At 36.5% G+C, this 22,054-nt stretch overlaps 1 protein-coding gene across 3 annotated transcripts in view; it reads left to right on the top strand.

Moving 5' to 3' along the window:
• LOC136027327 (titin-like) overlaps window positions 1-22,054 on the top strand; it is a 139,927-nt gene that overhangs the window by 31,418 nt on the left and 86,455 nt on the right. For all 3 annotated transcript variants that reach the window (XM_065704456.1, XM_065704457.1, XM_065704458.1), the window contains exons 2-3: window positions 3,048-3,220; window positions 20,920-21,111. In XM_065704456.1, the coding sequence (XP_065560528.1) occupies window positions 3,059-3,220; window positions 20,920-21,111 (354 nt within the window). In that variant the 5' untranslated portion in view covers window positions 3,048-3,058. The remainder of the gene's footprint in view (window positions 1-3,047; window positions 3,221-20,919; window positions 21,112-22,054) is intronic.

The raw sequence follows: 22,054 nt of genomic DNA, 5'->3' as shown, positions 1-22,054 counted from the left end.
AACGAAAGTTTCATAAAGATGTACTGGCAACTACACCATCTACTTTATTTTGATAAAAATAAAAATTCAAATGTTACAAAATGATATCAAGCGTTAGATTGTTATTTGAAATGGTGCCCCTAAAATTTCTGCGTCGGGACAAGTGCCCCCTTTATCTCCTTAAAGCAGTCACTGGGGGGGGGGTGCTATTCTGATGCGAGACCCTGAAACATTCATCATTTTAGCTTTTCTAAAAGAGTTTTGGATAATCCGCCGGTTCTTTGGAGGTAGCGTAATACTTGTCCGTCTCGAAACGAGTTCTCCATACGTGGCTGCGTTTCTGGTGCATTTTGACCCCTCCCCCCCAAAAATTAATTTTTTTTTCAGTAGGCAACTCATTTTGGGATGGAATAGTTTGATTAATTTTTGGAGTTCATTTCTGTTTTTTTTTTTGGTAGCTACAAGTTACTACGAACTTCCGCTACTAAAAATAAGCACCATTATTTTGCCTATCCTTTTTCTATGTTTAAACCAGTTTCTTCCGCTGAAAGGTTTTGGTTCAATGTAACGGGTTTAATTATGCGTACCGGAGGGTATTTTATGTTTCAAATATCCAGCAGAATTACATTGGAGAGACCAAGAGTGAGTGTTCTCAAATGGGGCACACTATCTGGGCGCTTTTATGAGGCAATTGCGCACTGAATGTTTAAATAGACGGTTTTTTGTAGCGATTTTTCTAAAATTCGGCCTTGGGCGTTTTTTTCGCTTTTATGATTATGCATAAACTTTCTCCCTAAATTGAGAGGCTGTCCGTTTGTGAATAGGAACGGTGTTGTAAAACGAGTGGTGTCCTGAGATGTGCACTAAATGGTAGGGAGTGGGTGAGTCCTTGTCTCAAGTATAGATTCAAAATTTCCTTCGAATTTTTTTAACCTTGTTTCTGAAAAAGATTTATATATACATTTTTTAATCTAAATCTGCAGTCGTAAAAACCTTGAAAACGCAATTTTTCTCATTATGGTTTATCAACTGATTCAGTCATTTGGAAACTTGGTACCTACTGCATGAATTTAGTCTAGTATTTTTTCCTCTTAATCCATTATGTTTTAACACTTGGTTGAACGTGTACTATCATTATACAAGAATATAAAGAATTTTCTATTTTAAAGATGTCATCACAATGTGCAAATTAATTCTCCACTTTTGTATCTTTGTCTTTTGGATTTTTTTCTATCAAGGGCTCCTCCGTAATATTTTTTGTGGGGGGGGGGAGTCCGCAAAATAGCTATTGGTTGGCTTTTTCGAAAATGTTTGATAATTTTCTAATAATCAAAAAACTACGGGATCAAAGTTTTAGAATAATACGATGTTCTAAACTTTTGGTTCCAATGTAAATGAGCCTCATTTAGCTCGTCCCACATACATCTCAACCCCTATTCAAGTCTAGTTCAACATTACCTAACGTGTCACCAATTACGCGCACCAACGGGGATTGAGTCATCATCAGAGATATCATCACAATGTGTAAATTTAATTCTTCACTATTGTATCTTGCCTTTTGGAAGCTGTTTTTTTTTTATATCAAGAGGTCCTTCATAATCTTTTTTGTGGAGGGGGAAGCTGTGGAAGGGGAAAATAGCTATTGATTGACTATTTTGGGAATCTTCGATCATTTTCTAATACTACTATGTTCTACACCTTCGGTTTCAATGTAATTGAACCTCATTTGACTCGTCCCACGTGCAGCTCAATCCCTATTCAAGTCAAGTTCAACATTACCTAACGTGTCACCAGTTACACACACAAACGGGGCTATGGGATTGTGTTGAATGGATGTTAAGTTGCACAGGGCTAAGTAAACACGGGATTGTTTTGAGGGGGGTTGATTTGAACGTGGATTGAAATAAATGGAATGAATTGAACAAGGTGGAGGTACCACGAACACCATACCTTATAAATTTTTTCTTCCAGCGAGATAGTTCCTTCCATCTCCTCTCCCGTACGAGTGTTTTTTTATTTTCACTTAATATTGATATAACTAGACACTATTCATCCAGTCTCAGCGACGAAGTGAACTCGGCAAAAACATAAGCTGTCAGGATATTTGCATAAACTATCATTTATTTCCTAGAAAAAATTGTATTATATATGGAGGAAGAGATTGGAAGACTCTTAAACAGTTTGGGGGGGGTTGATTTAACAATTCAAAAATGAGTTTTGGGCAAAAAACACGTACCTGTGCATTTGTTTGGGGAGGGGGCGTAACTTCGAAAAAAGTACGGGGAATAGGCAGTGTATCGAAAGTATAATAGATAATAGAAGCTCCTTCCCCTGCTTATTTCCTATGGCTGGAACGTTGTGATTTTCGAATATTTATATATGTAATTGTGAACCTGTTTCTAGGGAGTTTTGGACGATTCTTGGGAAAAACACCCCCTCACTATCATTTTACATGTATGTATGTTGTCATTTCTATAATTTTTTTCTAGTCAATTACAAGATGGGTATTAAAAACAGCAAACGTGTATATGTATCGGCCACAAAAAGGAGTATTTAAAAACCGCCTAAAAAGGCAAAGTGTATAGAAAGTATAATAAATAAGTCGAGTTCCTTCCCCTGCTTGTTTCTCCTTGCTGGAATATACTGATTTTTGTACATTTACATCTGCTAGTATGAACATGTTTCTAGGGACTTTCGAACGATTTTTGGGAAAAACACCCCCTCACTATCATTCAACGTGCATGCATATTGTCATTTATAGAATGTTTTTTTTTCTATTCAATTACAAGATGGGTATTAAAAATAGCAAACTTATGTATGGATCAGTCACGCCTAAAAAGGAGTATGTAAAAACGCCTAAAAAGGCAAAATGTGTAGAAAGCATAATAAATAATACTAGTTCCTTCCCCTGCTTATTTCTCTGGCTTGAATATCCTGATTTTCGTACATTTACATCTACTAGTATGAACATGTTTCTAGGGAGTTTCGAATGATTTTTGGGGAAAACACCCCCTCACTATCATCCTACATGCGTGTATATGATCATTTCTATAATGTTTTTTTTCTAGTCAATCACAAGATGGGTATTAAAAACAGCAAACGTATGGATGTATCAGCCACGCCTAAAAAGGAAATCCCTGAAGATGTCAAACCCGAAGAAATTACGAACGAAGAAAAACAAAATGGCGAAAAGAAAATTATAGAAGAGCCTGTAAAAGAAGAGCCACAGACAGACCTCAATGTGAGTTTTTTTTGTACAATTCGATAGGCTCTGCTTCAACTAGAGAAACAGAGAAACCTAGAGAAACAGAAAGTCTTATCACATAAACACTTCGTTCTTTTTACTGGCTTCAAATTTCCACAATAAACCTATGAATCAATCGCGTTTTGAAAAGACTGGCGTATTCGGCTTCCCCGGTGACATTGGCTGAAATATTAGTAGGATTGGCTTGCGAAAATGCGTCACAGGCGTTAGCTACTGAAATTTAAACATGAGTTTTTTGTTTTTTTTTGCCGACATATAGGAAAGTAATCTCTCCTTTTCTCTGCTTCAGTATCTTAGGAGGCGCTAGGACATGAACTGGTCATGAGAAAAATAGACAAATTTTTTGTTTCCAACTTTTTTTTACAGGGAGAATTAAATTGCTTTACTTTTAATCAGTTTACTTTAGTTAATTAGCAAAATAACTTTGATTTATTACTTTAAGTATCGTTTAATTAATCAGTTAATTAGGTTAGTCTATTTAATTAAGTTAGTTGGACTAGTTTACTTTGCTCCTCTAGTTGCAACAAATACTTGCTACGAATTCCAAACGATTTTCTTTTTCGATCCAGCTTATCAAGACAGAGGGAGGGGTGAAGCGTAAAAGAAATCAGCAGACATTTTTCTTAGGACCCTCTTTGTCTAAAATAGATGAAAATAGATCATTTTCCAAATAATGCCAGGAAATCCTCCTCCCCTCTGTGTAAAAATCCCCTGGAAGATTCCCTCGAAAACTCCTCTGCACAGAAAATTGCCCTATGGACGACTCCCCCTCCCCACAGAAAATTCCCCAGTTCTCCCGAAAAGATGTCCGTGTGTTTCCCAATAGAAAATGCTGTGTGTTAATAAGGGGCAAATTGCATACTTAATAACCTTTTCCCCAGGGGCGGTGGGGATCATATCATCATCAGAAGCATAGTCATTGGACCTTTCAACTCTGCTGAATTAAATCGTTATCTCAAAATTTTTATCCAATGTCCTAAAATCGAGAAAAAAAGGATGCGGGAAGAAGCTAGTTGCCCTACTATGGTTTTGATCACTTTAAAAAGAGCACTAGAATTTGTAATTTCCAGTCGATTAAGCCCTCCCCGATCTTCTAGAGTCATTGGGTCGATACCATCATCCTTTGGGAGGGGGTAAGTAAACACGCATCCGTAATCTTTCTTCTGGCAAAAATACAAAATTCACGGTTTATAGATAGGAATTTTAAGCCTCTACAGTAGGGTTCCCTGACAGGTTGAATCTGATGGTATGATTTTCATTAAGATTGCTTAACGTTTTGGGTATGTTCTCCAACTTTTTCGAAAACAAGGCAATTTTTTTCAGGCTCGTATCTTTTGATGGGTAGCATTAAACTTAATGAAGTTCTATAATTGCAATAAATATAAAAAACTAATTCTTTTGATGTATTAGTTGTTATCGAAATTCCAATTGTTTGGAGTATCGGCTGCTATTGGGTAGAGTCACTCCTTATTTACAGTTCCTTTGCTGCTACCTTACTGCAACAATTGTCTAATTTTGTACCTTGCTGCTTTGATCAAGCAGACAAAAATTTAACTATTAAAACGATGGGATCAGTCGCAAGATAATGTGTCACATGCCCATCTTGTAGAATTGGGAAATCAGCTTGTTCAGTCGACACTAACATAGTCTTGTTTGTTTTGTCTTTTAGTATAGCAATGAAGTTGGTTTTCGGCGTCTATAAAATATTAAAGCAAAAATTGTCGTGCTGCTACCGGAAGACGCTGTATGCAAAACTGAATTGGACGAAAACAGTCGTTTTCTATAAATAGAAAATCATTGTCACTTAATTTGCTCTGGTGACGATAATCCGCTAAATTAGATGATGCATTGATTCCCTTCAAAGAATATTTGTTCGATTTTTTTTTGCTTGAGATAAGAGATAAGATTTATTACTGAAAAACGGCTATCACAAGCCCAAATGGACCAAATTCGCACTTGAGCGTCAATAAACAAAAAAAAAAAAAAAAAAAAAAAACTCAAAACAAACAACAAGCAAATTATAAAAGGGCCAATGTCTAACACGATGTCAAAGAAAAACCAAATTAAAATTCGTAAGTAAGAGGTCAATGGCGAATCCGCAAAATGTCAAATCAATGAAAACTCGTAAAATTAAAAAGAGAATAAAATAATTAAAACTGAGACAATTTAATTAGGCTACCAAAAAATAGAAAGCTTGAAATTTACAAAATGAACATTAAAATTATAAGTTTATAAGAAATACTACGGGAATAGACGGAACTTTACTAACTTCAAACGCTACTAAAAATCGGGAATTAAGTACTTTAAAATGCCTCTTTCAGCAGTTGTTGCAATGGTTATAAAATTATAAGGAAGGGAGTAAGGGGGTGAGGAGATTCACTGATTGAGTATGTCAACTTTGTAAGGAATGAAAGTTTTTCTATATTTTTCAATGGAAATTTTTATTAGGGCCAGAAGGAGGATTTTGTTGAAGCTGAGCGCGGGAGGTGGGATCAAAGGGTGAATATTGACTTGGGGAAAGGAGAAACTTAATCCTTTGCTAATACTGTTTTCCCAATCAGCCAATTGGGTCGTTATACTTTTAACTTCAGTCATTATTTTGAGCCCTCATTATAATGATCTTTGTGCCGCATCATTTATGCTTTTATCGTTCTTTTAATAATGAGAATAGGCCATGAAGATACAAAATTAATAGGCCTTAGTAACTTTCTTTTCATGGTGCCTTAGATTTTATGTCCCGGTGCTGAACACAGCCCAAAACTGACAAGAGAAGTAGTTGTGCTACGTCCGACTAAAATTCTGTTTAGGCTGCAAGTTTCTTCAGACCGTAAGCCTCTGAATAAACACTGGTTACTGGAGTGTATCGATATCGTTTCAGGGAACATTGTGTGGTCATGCGCCTGTCTGGCATATAATGTCTGGATAGATTAATTGTTTTAATCCTTTAGGGAAAGAGAGAGGGGGGGGGTCTAGAAAATAAAACATAGACTGGGTTAGTTATCACCTATTACTGATAGAGAAAGTGCACATGAGGAGTAAAAAAAAAGGAAAAATTGTGAATATAGCACAAAATTTAGAACATTCTCTGCATAGCTCTCTGGAATAGTAGTATATGGACAAGAACAAGCCTTACAATCTAATATTGTGGATTTATTCATTTCCCTAAATTTTCCTGAATCTATGGAACCGAACATTTAAAAAAGAGACAAAATTTAGTGAATAAAAATTAAAAGCCAGAATTTTCTCTCAAGGTATGATATTTGAGAAACTGAAAAAATGGTATAACTGGAGTAACTGAGGAAAAGTGTATGTCTTACTATGCATGCGTAATCAGCGAATTTGTTTCTTTTTCTTGTAAAAATCAAAAAATTCAAGGAGCAGGGTGAATTTCAAATTCTATCTACTGTACATTTGCCTTCTAATTTCTTTCGTTTTTTTTTTTTTTTTTTTTTTTTTTTTTTTTTTTTTTTTTTTTTTTTTTTTTTTTAGTGTACCAATGCAATCAAATTTGGGGAAAAATTAAAAAAAAATTCAAATTTTTAGGGGCTTATGGACTGGCATTTTAAATGCAAATATTTCTTTCTAATGTAATAGGGTGCAGCTCATAATGATCAGAGATTTTCCTGTAATTTAGAGGGACCCCACCTCTCTACTTTCAAATATCCACTCCTGGAACTGTCCCCCTCTCAATCATCCGCATTTGTTATTGTTTGACTAAATCCTTCCCTTTTCCGCCCAGGGTTCCGTTGTGGCAAATCACGATGTGAGATTAAGAATCGAAAAAAGGTTATTACAATGAGATAAGCTATATATAAACTATGTTTCTGAAGGAACTCCCTGATTCCCTCTGAAGAAAAATTTCAAATACAAAATTTGACCGGAGGGTTGAAGATAGCTTGTAGCCGTAGGCAGTTTAAAGCTAAAGTTAAAGCAGCACACGAAATTAGATCAATAGACGTTTAATTCAAGAGGTTGGAACAGAATATTAGGCCAAGCCCCCATTGGGCAACTGTCTCAAGACAACGGTTGGAAACTAGTCTCATCGGCAGTTTACAACCAGTTTACAACCAAAATCAAACGTGTCTCCGCCCACGGACAGGAGTGGTTGGGGATCAGTTATGATTATCTAGTTGAGCAATGCAAGTGTGGTTAACTATGTTGAGTTCCGACAAAGAAGACTTGATTGATTACTATGAGTACCGTAGATTTCTCAGGGTTCAGGGGGAGTATTGGGTCCATCCCTGCTTGGAAAAGAATGCAAAGTCTCATTTCTTCTTAGCAGCAAAAGAAGTCTTTCCTTCAGTACACTGGAAGTTCATAGTTATACAGCTCTTCTACGAATTTTACGTTTAATTCCTGGTCTGACATGTTGAGAGCCAAAATAATTGAACAATATCAACGCGGTAGCTCCCGAAAATATGTGGGACAAAACCCTGCAATGCAACTGTGACCATGACTGGAGGCTCATACGGAAATAGTTCTTTACTGATTGGAAACCAGTCTCAACTGGATCGCCTCGTGATCGTGCCCCTACTACTTCAAGGCCATGGTCACTAAACAGTTGCGTGCGCAATCCGTTAGCAATTCTAGTCTCAAAACCAGTTGCCCCGTGGGCACTGGGCGTTAGTCTCATTGATTGTTGTGCTTGCTTAATGTCATACAGCAGATAAAAATCGAGTGTGGATTCGTAGTTGACTTGCAAAGGCTTCTGGACCATTAGACATAATATTAGAAAAAAAAGAAAGTAGAAGCCTTATGATAGGCCGTCGAAACTCTTTGTTAAGAGGATGATCACTTTGCGAATCCCCGAGTGTGCTGACCGTCTCAAAGAGAAAGGGCCCATTAGCAAATTCTCCCAGGTGACTAGCCATCATCGAGAGCTGTTGATAATCCGTGGTTTGACTATGAAATTTGATTAAACAGGCAATTGAATTTTATGTCCTCTTTGTTAGCAAGGTTTCTGATCAAAACGGGTGACAATACAGGGAAATCTCAAAGCTGCCAAACTGCTTAAATGATATTTCCTTCAGGCTGATTTTTAGGGTTTGGAATATTTTTAGGGACTGTACTTTCCTGGACTTTCAAAAGATAAATTGCTTTGTTTAATTGAAAGAAAAATTCCCATTTTCTAAAGATGAAGGTTTCATTAAAACTGAATACTTCTATCTCTGGCAGAGAGCGGGTAAATTTAAATGATTTTTCTAAGATTTCTGAGGAAGTAGGTGTCAGTTTTTGGTTTTCTATTGTTTATTCGGATATCTTATCCAAGCTATACAAGTTATGACACGATCACCCAGCCAATTCTGAATAGTTTGGTGGCACACAAATCTATATATATAAAAATAAGTTGTCTGTGTGTGGATCTGTGGATCTGTGGATCAGGTGACGTCATGTTTCGGCTGACGTCATGAAATTAGTTGCCATCATTTTTGCTTTGAAGGTGACGTCATTCAAGTTATATAAGACATATGTTCGCGTAGAATTCTATTAATGTTTAAGTTTACAATGACTGATGAAGATGCTCAAAGAGTCTATGCCAAAAAACTTGCTGCTGATAGAGAAAGTCAGAAAAGAAAGCGTGCCGAGGAATCAAAAGAACAGCAAGGAAACAGGCTTGAGGCTAAAGAACGCAAAACCGCGCAGTTAGATGAAGATCAACCTGGACAGCGAGAGTCAAAACATATTAAAACTGAAAATGATAGCGATGATGATTGGGTTTGGGATTTTGACTTGGAAAAGGTCATCAATGACTACCAGATTTTAGTTAAAAAAACAAAGGTTCGGCGATATGTATTTCATAGTGAAGCTGAAAAATAAAGAAGAAAAAGAAAACTGAAAAAAGAAAAAAGAGAAATTACAGACTGGGATACCGGGACACAAATGACGACCGGGACACAGGGAATATAAATGACGACCAGGACACAGGTATTTAAGAATATCGTTCAAAGACAAATTTTTAACTGTAAGAAGACCGTTGAAAGAGAAATTTCTAATTGTAAAATGACTGAAAACCCTACAATGGCAACGGTACCACCATCGAAGTAGATAACCAGTGGGTTTACGGCCAACCTACCATCTTCAAAGATACCACGATAGGAAGACTCTACACCGTTCACCCCAATCAACATGAATGCTTCTTTCTACGCCTGCTTTTGGTGAATGTACCCGGTCCGACATCCTTTGAGTATTTGAGAACTGTAAACGGTACTATACATGACACTTACCGTAGTGCATGCCAAGCTCTGAATTTATTGGAGAATGACCAACACTGGGATAACTGCATCAATGACGCGTGCGAAACGTCAACCCCAAGTCAAATTCGTACACTTGCTCTCCATCAGCTCCTACAGAGTTATGGGAAAAATATAAGTCAAAAATGTCCGAAGATATACTCCATCGAAAACTGTTAGAGACGTCAGAAATGACTTTTGATTTTACATCAGAAATTTATAACGACACTTTAGTTATTTTAGAAGATTTGTGCGTACGTATGGCAAACAAACCTCTTCAGGATTTGGGAATGCCTTCACCTAACCGTATCGCTGCTGTTTCGACATGTGTAGAATTGGATCGTGAACAAAGTCAGTACGAGTGATCTATTGTCGTATGTACAAAATAACATTTACAAGTTAACGTCGGAACAAAAAGACATTTATGATACGATAGACTCAATTTCAGGACGTATACAACTACCTGCTGATTTCTGTAGTTTAGTGACGTCCAAAAATGAATTGATTGAAAAAGTATTTCCGAATATTCTAAAAAATTATAAAAATAATAAATGGCTTTTAGTTATTATAGAAGATTTGTGCGTACGTATGGCAAACAAACCTCTTCAGGATTTGGGAATGCCTTCACCTAACCGTATCGCTGCTGTTTCGACATGTGTAGAATTGGATCGTGAACAAAGTTACAGTACGAGTGATCTATTGTCGTATGTACAAAATAACATTTACAAGTTAACGTCGGAACAAAAAGACATTTATGATACGATAGACTCAATTTCAGGACGTATACAACTACCTGCTGATTTCTGTAGTTTAGTGACGTCCAAAAATGAATTGATTGAAAAAGTATTTCCGAATATTCTAAAAAATTATAAAAATAATAAATGGCTAAGTGAAAGAGCGATTCTCGCACCCAAAAATATAGACGTCCACGAAATCAACAATATTGTTTTGACCAAGATTCGAGACCAGGCAGTCCTTTGCAAGTCAGTCGACACAGTTTTGGAACCAAATGAAGCGGTTAATTATCCATCTGAATTTTTAAATTCCATATATCTTTCAGGGTTTCCACCACACGTGCTACAACTAAAAATAGGCGACCCACCAAAGCTTTGCAATGGCACGCGACTTGCCGTAAAAAAAACAATGGAAAGCCTAATAAAGGCGACAATCTTGACAGGGCATTTTGAGGGTAAGGCTGTTCTTATTCCTCGCATTCCCATGATTCCAACGGATCTGCCTTTTCAATTTAAAAGATTGCAATTCCCAATTCGATTAGCATTTGCAATCACCATTAACAAAGCTCAAGGTCAATCATTAGAAAAATGTGGTATAGATCTTAATACTGATTGTTTTTCCCATGGACAATTGTACGTTGCATGTTCGAGGGTCGGTAAACCTGACAATCTATTTATATGCAGCGACAATTGGACAGCGAAGAATGTTGTATATTCGCAAGTTTTACGCAGTTAATTTGTATTGTATCCATCTATCTATCTATCTATATAAAAACGAGTTGTGTGTATGCATGTTTGTTTGTTTGTAAAAAGAGCGTTTGCATATGACGTCATTATTAGTGCATACGGCTTTGTATATGCACAGACAATGGGAAAGCCAAGAATGTTGTATATTCGCAATTTTTACGTAGTTTAACTCCTGCAGACGAAATGAATGCTTGCCTGAAAAATTCTAATTTATGGGCACACGTAAAAATATTAAAATTAACTACAAATATGCGTGTCCGATTGCAAAACGATGATTCTGGTCAAACATTTTCAGATCAATTGCTGGCAATTGGAAACGGAAAGCTTCCAGTAGTGGGAAAGCCAAAAATGTTGTATATTCGCAATTTTTACGTAGTTTGAAACACATATATAAATCTATCTATATTCACAGGTGGGACACAGGGACACAACTACAATGGCGCGTAACTAATATGGCGCGTAACGACTTACGCGCGCGGGGGGGCTTGGGGGGGGCGCGAAGCGCCCCACCAACTAGGTGTTGGGGTGGCGCGAAGCGCCACCCCAACAGCTAGTAGTATATAATGGACGAGCTAGGGTAATCCTTTGAAGTATTGAATCCCCTTAAGTCTGCTTTGGATACCAAACGCCTTGTTTCTTGAAATGCAAATAAATTTACCTTACATCAATTGTCAACCGATAAGTGTGTACAAGTCAAGGCCTTTATGATCAATGGGTCATTTTAACTGTTCTTATTAAAATACCTTTCTCACAATTATTAAAATACCTTTCTCAGAATTTTTGATCAAAAAATGTCGGGGGTGGGGGTGTAGGAGGGGGTGGTTTGGTTGAAGGTCTGGGGAGTTTGTGGGCCCAGTTTCCTTTGATTACATGTATTAAAGTTTCAATCCGATCATGTATACAATATTTCCTTTTAACTATGCGCAACATTTCCCAGATGTTATACTAAATATATCTGTAAAGAATGAATTATCCGCGTAATTTGGGCCCCTCTCCCATGGAGCTGTGTGCATAGCATTTTCTAGAGATATATTTTTGGAAATCTTCGATTATTCAGTATAGACATTATTTTGTATCTCGATGTCTCAAATTTTTAATCGAGATCATTGAGGGTTCTAGGGTGTCTGGTGTAAAAAAAAAAGAAAAAAAAAAAAAAAGGAAAAAAAAAAGAAGAGGGGTCGGTTGCCCACCAGTTCATTTTGGGCAGCAATTGAACGTTTAATATGTGATTGAATGAGTCATCATATTGACAATTTGACTGACAAATTTATACGTTTGGAACTGGACTTTTTTGGAAAGAGATAAGAACTATGCTAACAGAAGATAAGTAGTTTATTCATTCAGGTGTGAAGGATGCCTTACCAGATATCAATGCGCTCTTTGACTAAGAAAAGAGCGACATGTCGCCCTTGGGTTTTTTTATACTGCAGAGAACGAGTGATCGTGGAAGGTTAAGAGGTAGTTTTCTCAACGTCACAGTGCTCCCTGATGAATTTTTTTTCGTTACCTGAATCGTCGAAACTGTTAGTGCCTGAACAAAAGAAACAGTCTTACCACTGCGGTCCAGGGACAAACCATGCATTAGATTTATTCAAAGCACTTACGCGTGCCTACAACTGGAAAGCAAAAAAAAAACTATTGATACCTCCAATCGAATGGAGGATTTGTGGAAGCCTAGGTCCATCTTGGTCACTATATGGTTTTCAATCCTCAACAATGTAGGCTACTATCATCAATAAGAGCTGATGCCATGCAGAGGCGATTACAGGCACCAGGCATATACAATCCCTTCATCGAGTTTCGCAAGTCTAAATCATAAAGACTTTTGAATAAATTCGCTTTTGTATCCCTCCTCCTATTATGTACTTAAAAATGCTGTCTAAATAGTTTTTGGGGACTTCAATTGTAATTTACTAAATGTTAGCAATAATAATGATTGTGATACCTTTTTTGAAACATTCACCTCAAGTGGTCTTCTTCCCACAATCCTTTTTCCTACTAGAGTTGATCCTGTGAGGTCTACAGCTACTGTAATTGACAACATTTTTGTATCCACTTCCCTGGGAAACCACCTGTCCTCCAAAATAATATTTTCTGACCTGTCAGATCACTTTCCAATCTATCTCTCGCTACCCTCCCTACCAACTACTCAGCCCTCTAGAACTAAAACCCCTACGTATAATAGAATATATAATACTGTGAATATGAACAGGTTCACGGATCGTTTAAAATCCTTTGACTGGTCCAAGGTTTTGGATTGTCAGGATGTTAATTCAGCCACAAATGGTTTTACACAAGGACTGAGTGATCTTATCAGTTCAACCTTTCCAGTTCGTAAATCAAACCGAAAAACTAGCCATATACGCCCCTGGATGTCAAATAGCCTGATAATCTCTTCATATCGAAAAAATGACCTATATAAGTTAGCTTGCAAAACCAGTAACGTTATTGACCTGACTAATTATAAAAAATACAAAAATTTATATACCAAACTTGTCCGGGAAGCAAAAAAAAATTATTATTATTCAAAAATCTCTCATTGCAAAGGGAACTTGCAAAAAATTTGGTCAACAATAAATGAAATTCTTTCAAAAAAAAAAGAAGTTCAAGATCTGTACCTCTTAACCTTAAGGACATCAGTGGCAGATTAATTGACCCAAGTTCAGTACCGGATGCTTTTAATAATTATTTCACTAATATTCCAAATGCTAACTCCTGTTCCTTCTCCCAGTCAGTTCAACCTAGCAAGAATCCTGGATCTATGTTTTTCTCTCCAACTGATCGTAAAGAGGTGCTTCAAGTTATCAATTGTCTCTCTAATAGTAGTACACCTGACTTCTTTGGCATAAGTAATAAGCTTCTTAGGACCGTATCTTCCTATGTTTGTGAACCCATTGTGCACATAGCAAACCTGTCTATGACCAATGGAGTCTTCCCAGAAATATTTAAATCAGCAATTGTTATCCCGATTCATAAAAAAGGCGATCCGTCTGAGATAAGTAATTATCGTCCAATCTCACTTCTCCCAGTTATATCTAAAGTGCTCGAGAGAATTATATTCCGACGTCTTTCTCCCTTTTTATTTGGGATTCATTCTTCAGATTCGTTGATTTCTCCTCATCAATATGGCTTCCGTTCCAAATTTTCAACTGCTCATGCACTAATAGACGCCTCACAGTTTATACGTTCCCAACTTGACCTTAAAAATACTGTATTGGGCTTATTTCTGGACTTTTCTAAGGCCTTTGATATGGTTGATCACAGTGTTCTATTTAGTAAACTCAACAACTTAGGGATTCGTGGAGTTCCTTTCTCATGGTTTGGCTCTTATCTCTCTGGTAGAGTACAGAGTGTGAGTCTGGGCGGGTTGACTTCACATCCCCTACCTGTCCGAAGGGGCGTCCCACAAGGCTCTGTTCTTGGTCCAATACTTTTTCTTCTTTATATTAATGATTTGGTTACGGACCTGGGTCCATCAGTGCACCCAGTACTTTTCGCTGACGATAGCAACTTTTTCATCACCGGTCCTAATTTACCATCCGTTGTCGCCTCTACTCAAACCCTTCTGAATAGAGTAGAGGAGTGGTGTCTAGTTAACTGCATGACCATTAACATCAAGAAAAGTCAGGTTGTATTATTTCGAACCCCTTACAAAAAAAATGAACCTCAGCAAGCACTTGGCCTAAAATATTCTACCAATCTCCTCCCACAGGTCGAAGTTGCCAAGTTTCTTGGTGTTCACATAGACTCCTCCCTATCATTTGCAACACACGTGTCCTACATCAGAGCCATAATTTTGCGACAGGTAAGTATGATTAATCGTGCGAATTATTTTCTTCCTCCCGATATCCTTGTCACCCTTTATTACTCTTTTATTTACCCATATATCTCATACTGTGGATCTGTTTGGGGCAACACTTTTCCTTCAGTTACCAATAAATTAAAATCTGCCCAAAACCGTGCCATCAAAGCAGTTTTTCGGCTGCCCCGACTATATCCCACCCAGGACTTGTACTCCGATTTTGGTATTATCCCTTTTGAACAAATCATCAAAAAATTAAATCTATACCTTGCATACTCCGCTTACCATAAAAATCTTCCTCCTCAATTATCATCTTATTTTAATATTAATAATTCTGAAGGCCTCTGTCTCCGTTCATCCAACCGTTCCTTCATTGTCCCCAAGTTTGTCTCTAGTTCCGCCCAGCGATCCCCCATTTATAAATCTATACTTCAATGGAATATAATACCCTCCAGTGTCGAGCTATCCACAAGTTTTCGCACGCTGTATAGCAATCTACTAAAATTTTGATATTATAACTCTCTAAATTCTTACTCAATTTGCTTTAGTTACTCATGTTTTCTCTTTTTTTTTTTTTTTTTTTTTTTTTTTTTTTTTTTTTTTTTTTTTTTTTTTTTTTTCTCTTCTTCATTTTCAATTTTTTGTGGTTATGGTCCTCAACAAGTTCGCTTCCAGGATCTTTATTATTATTGGTGTTATATTGTAGTTTTATTTGAATAAATTGAATTGAATTTGAATTGAATAAAGGCATACGAGCCTTTCCGAAAGTTCTCTATGTAAGTATGGCGGTATACATTTGTATAAATCGACCCATAAGTGGACTTTAGTTCGGACCTTGAAGGGGGGTGTATATCAGAAATTATTTAAATTTTAGCTTTTTTGTATGAAATGGCTTGTATCAATGATTAACTCAAATGCCTTTTGGTTGTAAGGATTCAGCTATTGCTAACATACGTCTAAGTTTCACATACCTATATAGAAATTTGTCACGAGAAAAATGTCATAACCATTGCAACAACTGCTGAAAGAGGCGTTTAAAGTACTTAATTCCCGATTTTAAGCATTTATTTTTGTGAAAAATAGCTTTCGAAGTTAGTAAAGTTCCGTCTATTCCTGCAGTATTTATGATACTGTAACACGGCGGTCTTTTTTCTGGGGGGAGGGGCTGTATCACTCTAATTCCCTTGTTGTTTTGGATTTTTTTTTTTCATCCATAGAAAATTCCGCTTTTTCATATGTACGGGAATATTTCTTAAGTCAACGTACAATTACATACCCTGTCATATAAAATTCCGGAAGTTCTTAACATAAAGTACAATATTTCCTTTGATATCTGCAATTGCATACTTAACCTGTCGTGGCTATGAAAAGCAGCAGACTGCACATGGAATGCTTCAAGAATATCTATTAATTTATCTATTAGGTTGGGGGGTCCACAACCTGATGTGCATCTTTCAATACCACTTGTCAGGTGTCACCTAGTGTAAACGATTTTTATGGCACTTGGTATTAACCAAGTGACATAGCAATCGCAAATTCTGTCGGTCCCGGTTTTGCTACTTTAGGCACTTCCAGGTAAGCTAGGACGATGAAATTTGGAAGGCGTATCAGGGACCGGACCAGATTAAATTAGAAATAGTCGTTTTCCCGATTTGATCATCGGGGGGGGGGGGGGGGTTAATTCGAAAAAATAGAAAAATTGAAGTATTTTTTAACTTATGAGCGGGTGATGGGATCTTAATGAAATTGATATTTGGAATGATATTGTGTCTCAGAACTCTTATATATTAAATCCTGACCGGATCTGATGACATTGGGGGGAGTTGGAGGGGGGAAACCTAAAATCTTGGAAAACACTTAGAGTGGAGGATCGGGATGAAACTTGGTGGGGGAAAAATAAGCACAAGTCCTAGATACATGATTGACATAACCGGAACGGATCCGCTCTCTCCGGGGTAGTTGGGGGGGGGGGTTGATTCTGAAAAATTAGAAAAAATGAGGTATTTTTAACTTACGAACGGGTGATCGGATCTCAACGAAATTCGATATTTAGAAGGATATCGTGTCTCAGAGCCCTTATTTCAAATCCCGAACAGATTGGGTGACATTTGGGGGGGGGGGGGGGTTGGGAAGGGGAAACCTAAAACTTAAAAAACACTTAAAGTGGAGGGATCGGGATGAAACTTGGTGGGAAAAATAAGAACAAGTCCTTGATACATGATTGACATAACCGGAACGGATCCGCGCATGGGGTAGTTGGGGGGGGGGGGTTAATTCTGAAAAATTAGAAAAAATGATGTATTTTTAACTTACGAACGGGTGATCGGATCTCAATGAAATTTGATATTTAGAAGGACCTCGTGACTCAGATCTCTTATTTCAAATCTCAACCGGATCCAGCGTAATGGGGGGGGGGGGTTGAGGGGAACCGGAAATCTTAGAAAATGCTTATTGACATCGGGGGGAGTTTGAGGGGGAAATCTTGGAAAACACTTGGAGTGGAGGAATCGAGATGAAGCTTGGTGGATAGAATAAGCAAATGGCCTTGATAAGTGATTGAAGGAACCGTACTAGATTCGCTCTCTTTGGGGGAGTTGGGGGGAGGGGTTCAGGGATTTGGCGAGTTTGGTGCTTCTGGACGTGCTAGGACGATGAAAATTGGTAGGCGTGTCAGGGAGCTGCACAAATTGACTTGATAAAGTCGTTTTCCCAGATTCGACCATCTGGGGGGCTAAAGGGAGAGGAAAAATTGGAAAAATTAGGTATTTATAACATACGAGTGGGTGGTCGGATCTTAATGAATTTTAATATTTAGATGGACATCATGACTCAGAGCTCTTATTTTAAATCCTGACCGACATTAAGCCTCTTATTTTCCTTTTAAATCAATCTATCGATTCATAGAATTTTGCTAGTGCTCATACCATATGATCTCTTGGCTCTTAGCTCTTCTTGCCTCGTCACAAGTGCCATATGAGCTCTTAGCTCTTGTTGAAAGTAGGCAAGCTCTTAATTTGTTCGGTTAAGTTTACAATTATCATTATTATCCTCAACTGCAACATCCTAAAGTCAATCCTAAAAATGTAGGCATTTTTTTTAAGACCACACTGTCTTTCCATGACGATAAGTAACAGTTAAAACAAGGATAAATTCTTTTATTAGACAGTGAATAAACAATGAAACAATACTGGATGTTTCGGCCACTTTACTGTAACCTTCATGAGCAGAAATGCTGCTGATGACGGTCACAGTATATGTGACCGAAATATCCAGTATTGTTTGATTGGTTTATTCAGTGTCTAATAAAAGGATTTATCCCTATTTGCACTGTTTTATGTAAACTTTAAATAATGACACATGTTGGATAATATCTAGTCTAAATCTATTTTCTGTCTTCCTTAACATTTCGATTAAAAAAGTGCCTTATCTGGATATCACGAACCCAGAAAATCACTGTAACGCGGAAAAGTGCGTATAAGTTCATTTAGAGGAGGGATTTTCCGATCTTTCTGTCTTGACGTCTTTATTCTTTTTCTTAAGTAATTTTCGTTGTAACCAAAAAAGCTTCCTAGAAACTGTTTTGTACAAGAGAGAATTTGTTTTCTTGATTTTCGTTCATTCGGATTGCCATAAACTCGTAAATCTGTCCTGCTGGCTTGCAGCTGAATTTTTTTCTTTTTACTAGAAAAAATAGAAACCCACATGCTTCTGGAAAATGGTTTTTCGCTGTTTTGCAAATTGAAAATTATGAACTTAGGGGCAATAACTATCTTAAGGCTTTCTAAAAAAAGATATGTGTGCATCAAGATGTCTATGGTTTGTTCTAAAAAAACTCAGAAACTTGTTCTTTTGGGGAAAGAGCAAAAGCTTTGATTCGTCGATATAATTATGGGCAGTAGGTACAACGATATTTATGACTTCCGTTTCTTTCCTCTGCAGAATGTAGTTTTTGAACATAAAAGTGTTTTAAAGGCTTTCACAAAAAAATGTTCTTATGAGCTAAGAATCGCAGAAATTTTAGACAAAAAAAGTCTTTTTTAAGACAAAGTTGGAAGCATGCGATTCAAAACTATACAACCAGTAACTGCATACATCAAAGGACTGGTGTGTATATTAGGACTCTGACCTATAACGCTACGGATATTTGCTAGGTCTTCAGTAAGTTCCAATCAGCTTCCTTAAATTTCAAGCTAATATACCTTTTTCTAGCCTTACGGAGAAAATTATTCAAACCAATACGAAAAACTCGGTATTGTTCTTTATTCTCATCCGTAGGTTTCAAAGCTTGTAACTTATCTATCTCTTAAATTTATTTTCCGAAGATCTTGTCTTATTAATGGGTTCTTTCCATTATGATTTCGCCCTTCCATATTCTTAACAACTCTCACTTCCTTAGCCTTTTCCAATAACTTACCATAAAAAAGCCCAAATTTACTATTTGCATCTTCTCTAAGCAGGGACATCCAGTCAACTTGAACTAAATTATTATTTAGTTTTACAAGAGAATTTTTTTTTATCAAAAACGACGGACCTTATTATGATTGCAGCAAGGCCGAAATTGACTCAAGAGTGAATACAAGAGGTTTTTTTTTACCACCAAGTGCCTACGCAACAAGGTTAAAAATCTTAATGTTGTTGTTTAGAGGGGAAAAAGCAAACTTTGTTTGAAAATTTCATTGTATTTGATTAGTATCATATTTATAGTATCCCGCAGGAAGCTTTCCGCTTGAGGCGCTTGACAAAACATTCAATGGGAAAGAGGGAAACCGAAAAATCAGTAGGCGATCTCCGTGTAAAAAAAATTCAAGCTTAAGCAAAAATTAACATGAGTAGGCTAATAACCCTTATGCTTTCTGAACAAAATACGTTTGAAATGTTTTCACCTTTTTTACTTTCATAACTGAAAAATTATCAAAACCTTGACGAAGAAATGTCAGTATATGTCAATTTAACTGACAATCCTCGGTCATTTGTTTGTTTTTTTTTTCAGTAAAGTGCAAATTGTGTTCTGGTCTTGAGAAACCATAAAAGTTATCAGCTCTATTCTTGTTAATTTTTGCTCGTTCTGAGTTTGACTCGGCTATTTATTGTAATTTCTGTTCATTTTGAGTTTCATTTATTTATTGATAGTGATTTATGGTAGTTCTACAATTGGAAGATTATTTGACTTTATTTTTGTTCATTCTTGGCTTAATGGAGGACTTTACTTTTCTTTGAGAAATTTGTCTTGTGGAAAGTGTTTTTTTAAATTAACAAAAAAAAAAACAAAAAAAAAAAAACACCATTAGTATCCACATTATATATGTCTTTTACTATTCAGAATGTATTGATTAGACCATTTCTACTTCTACGAAGTTCAAGTGGATCAACTTCAAACGCTGGTGATATAGCCTATAACCCTGGGAAGATACGAAACTTTTTTTGTGAGACCCACAAGGTTCATTTTAAAAAATAAGCAAATGTTTTCAAATTAAAGTTAGTAATATTCATAGCCGAATCATTAATAAATGAACAACATAGGACAGGGCATAAAGTACTTCCCTGTGGAACGCCTCTAATGATAGAGATGGGTAACGGCCGAGTGTTAGCCACTTTAACGCGCTGAGATTTATCAAACACCAAATTCTAAACTCCACCGCTAACAAAATTTTACAATTCTATATGTTTTACTCCTTTGAACAAGTAATGGTATAGGTAAACTGTCGAAAACCTCTGAGAAGTCAATGTAGATGTTACCGTGAATGTCGCCATTCACTGGTGAATGTCCAAAATACCTTTTTTTTTATTGAATTTAGTCAGCGTTGCCAGTCAACTTTTTGAATTTTATGCAAGGTTTTATGGTGACAGGCTAGGTTAGCTTAGGTTTTTAACCCATTTCTGAGATTTATAACCTAATTTAACTTAAACTAACTTTTACCATCGAAGCTTGCCTAAGGATGAAAAAGCTGATTGGTAAAGCTCATTGAATCCAAGTAGAGACAAATGAATTTCGGACATTCACTGGTGAATGCCGACATAACCAGATTTTGGATATTCACAGTGAAATGCAAATTTCAAACCCTGTTTCAGTCATTTCCTGGAATTCAGTTACTCAATTATTTTATTTAATCAGTTTAATCTTTTTTGTCCTGATTATTTAAATTTTTTATTGTTCAATTCCAGGAATCGAAAATAGCGGAGGATGCTAAAGAAAAAAGTGATAAAGAACTGTCGAACGAAAAAGCTGATGAAAAGACAGAGGAGGAAAAGAAAAAGGATAAAGTGAAAAAGAAGAGAAGCTTTAGGTCATTTAGTTTTCTACGTAAAGAGAAAAACAAGTCCAAAGAAGACGCAAACAAAAATGGCGATGTGAAGGTAAGCTTTTCGTTAAAAATCAAGAAGAAACGGTAATGCCAGTACATCGTTGAAGTTAGAGAGAATATCCCTTCTAGGCACTTTCGTACGGATTTTATAAGTGGAGGCGAATATGAAAATAAAGGCCCTTTTGATAATTTGGATGAGAATGGTGGGGAAATTTGGAAAAATTTAAGGCATTTTTTGGGGACAAGAATCTGTAAACCTTCTCATTCTGTGTATATGTATAACCCCTTCCCAGGAAAATTTTAAAACCAATTAAAGTATAGAAATTTTTTATACAACGTATTTCGGCCTCATATATGTTTCCTTGGTGTATTTTGCCCTCATCCATCGAATATCCTGATATTTTCACACAGAAGAGGGGTTGAATCTACACTAGTATATTTCCAAAATAGTTATTTATTCTATTAGTGAATAAAATTTCCGTTAGCAGCTTCATGGGAACAAGTCATTTTATGTTCGACGAAAAATGCCAACATTTCGCGAGTGAAAGGATGACGAGCAGGGGGAATTCTTTGCCAATCCACGGAATTCTTTCCATCTCATTAGTCTTTATGGCATGGATGAGTCATTTCATTGTTTAGACACGTCAATGACTATAAAATCTGGTGACATTATAGGAGGAGGTATTATCAGTGCTGAAAGACAATGGTTTTCACAGTTCCCTAATAGTTCTTGTAATGATAATAATTTGTATTGAAAAGCTCTTAAATCATCCAAAAACATTACGATGACGTAACAGAAATTTTTGTTGAAATAAACATTGAAAAAAAGAGAAAAAATATATTTTTTTTTTAGTTTGCCCTCCTCCAAATAACTTGTGACAGAGGCTCCTTAATTCATGAAACAGGAAAAATATGTAGTGTAAGGGCTGCGATGCTATAATTAAGACAGCAAAAATGAAGAAAAAATTGGTAATGATTGTTTTGAAAAATTGAAT

Source organism: Artemia franciscana, chromosome 5 (assembly GCF_032884065.1).
Source record: "Artemia franciscana chromosome 5, ASM3288406v1, whole genome shotgun sequence".
NCBI lineage: Eukaryota > Metazoa > Arthropoda > Branchiopoda > Anostraca > Artemiidae > Artemia > Artemia franciscana.
Note: the sequence above shows the minus strand (reverse complement) of the source record. Positions and strands in the feature narration are given on the sequence as shown.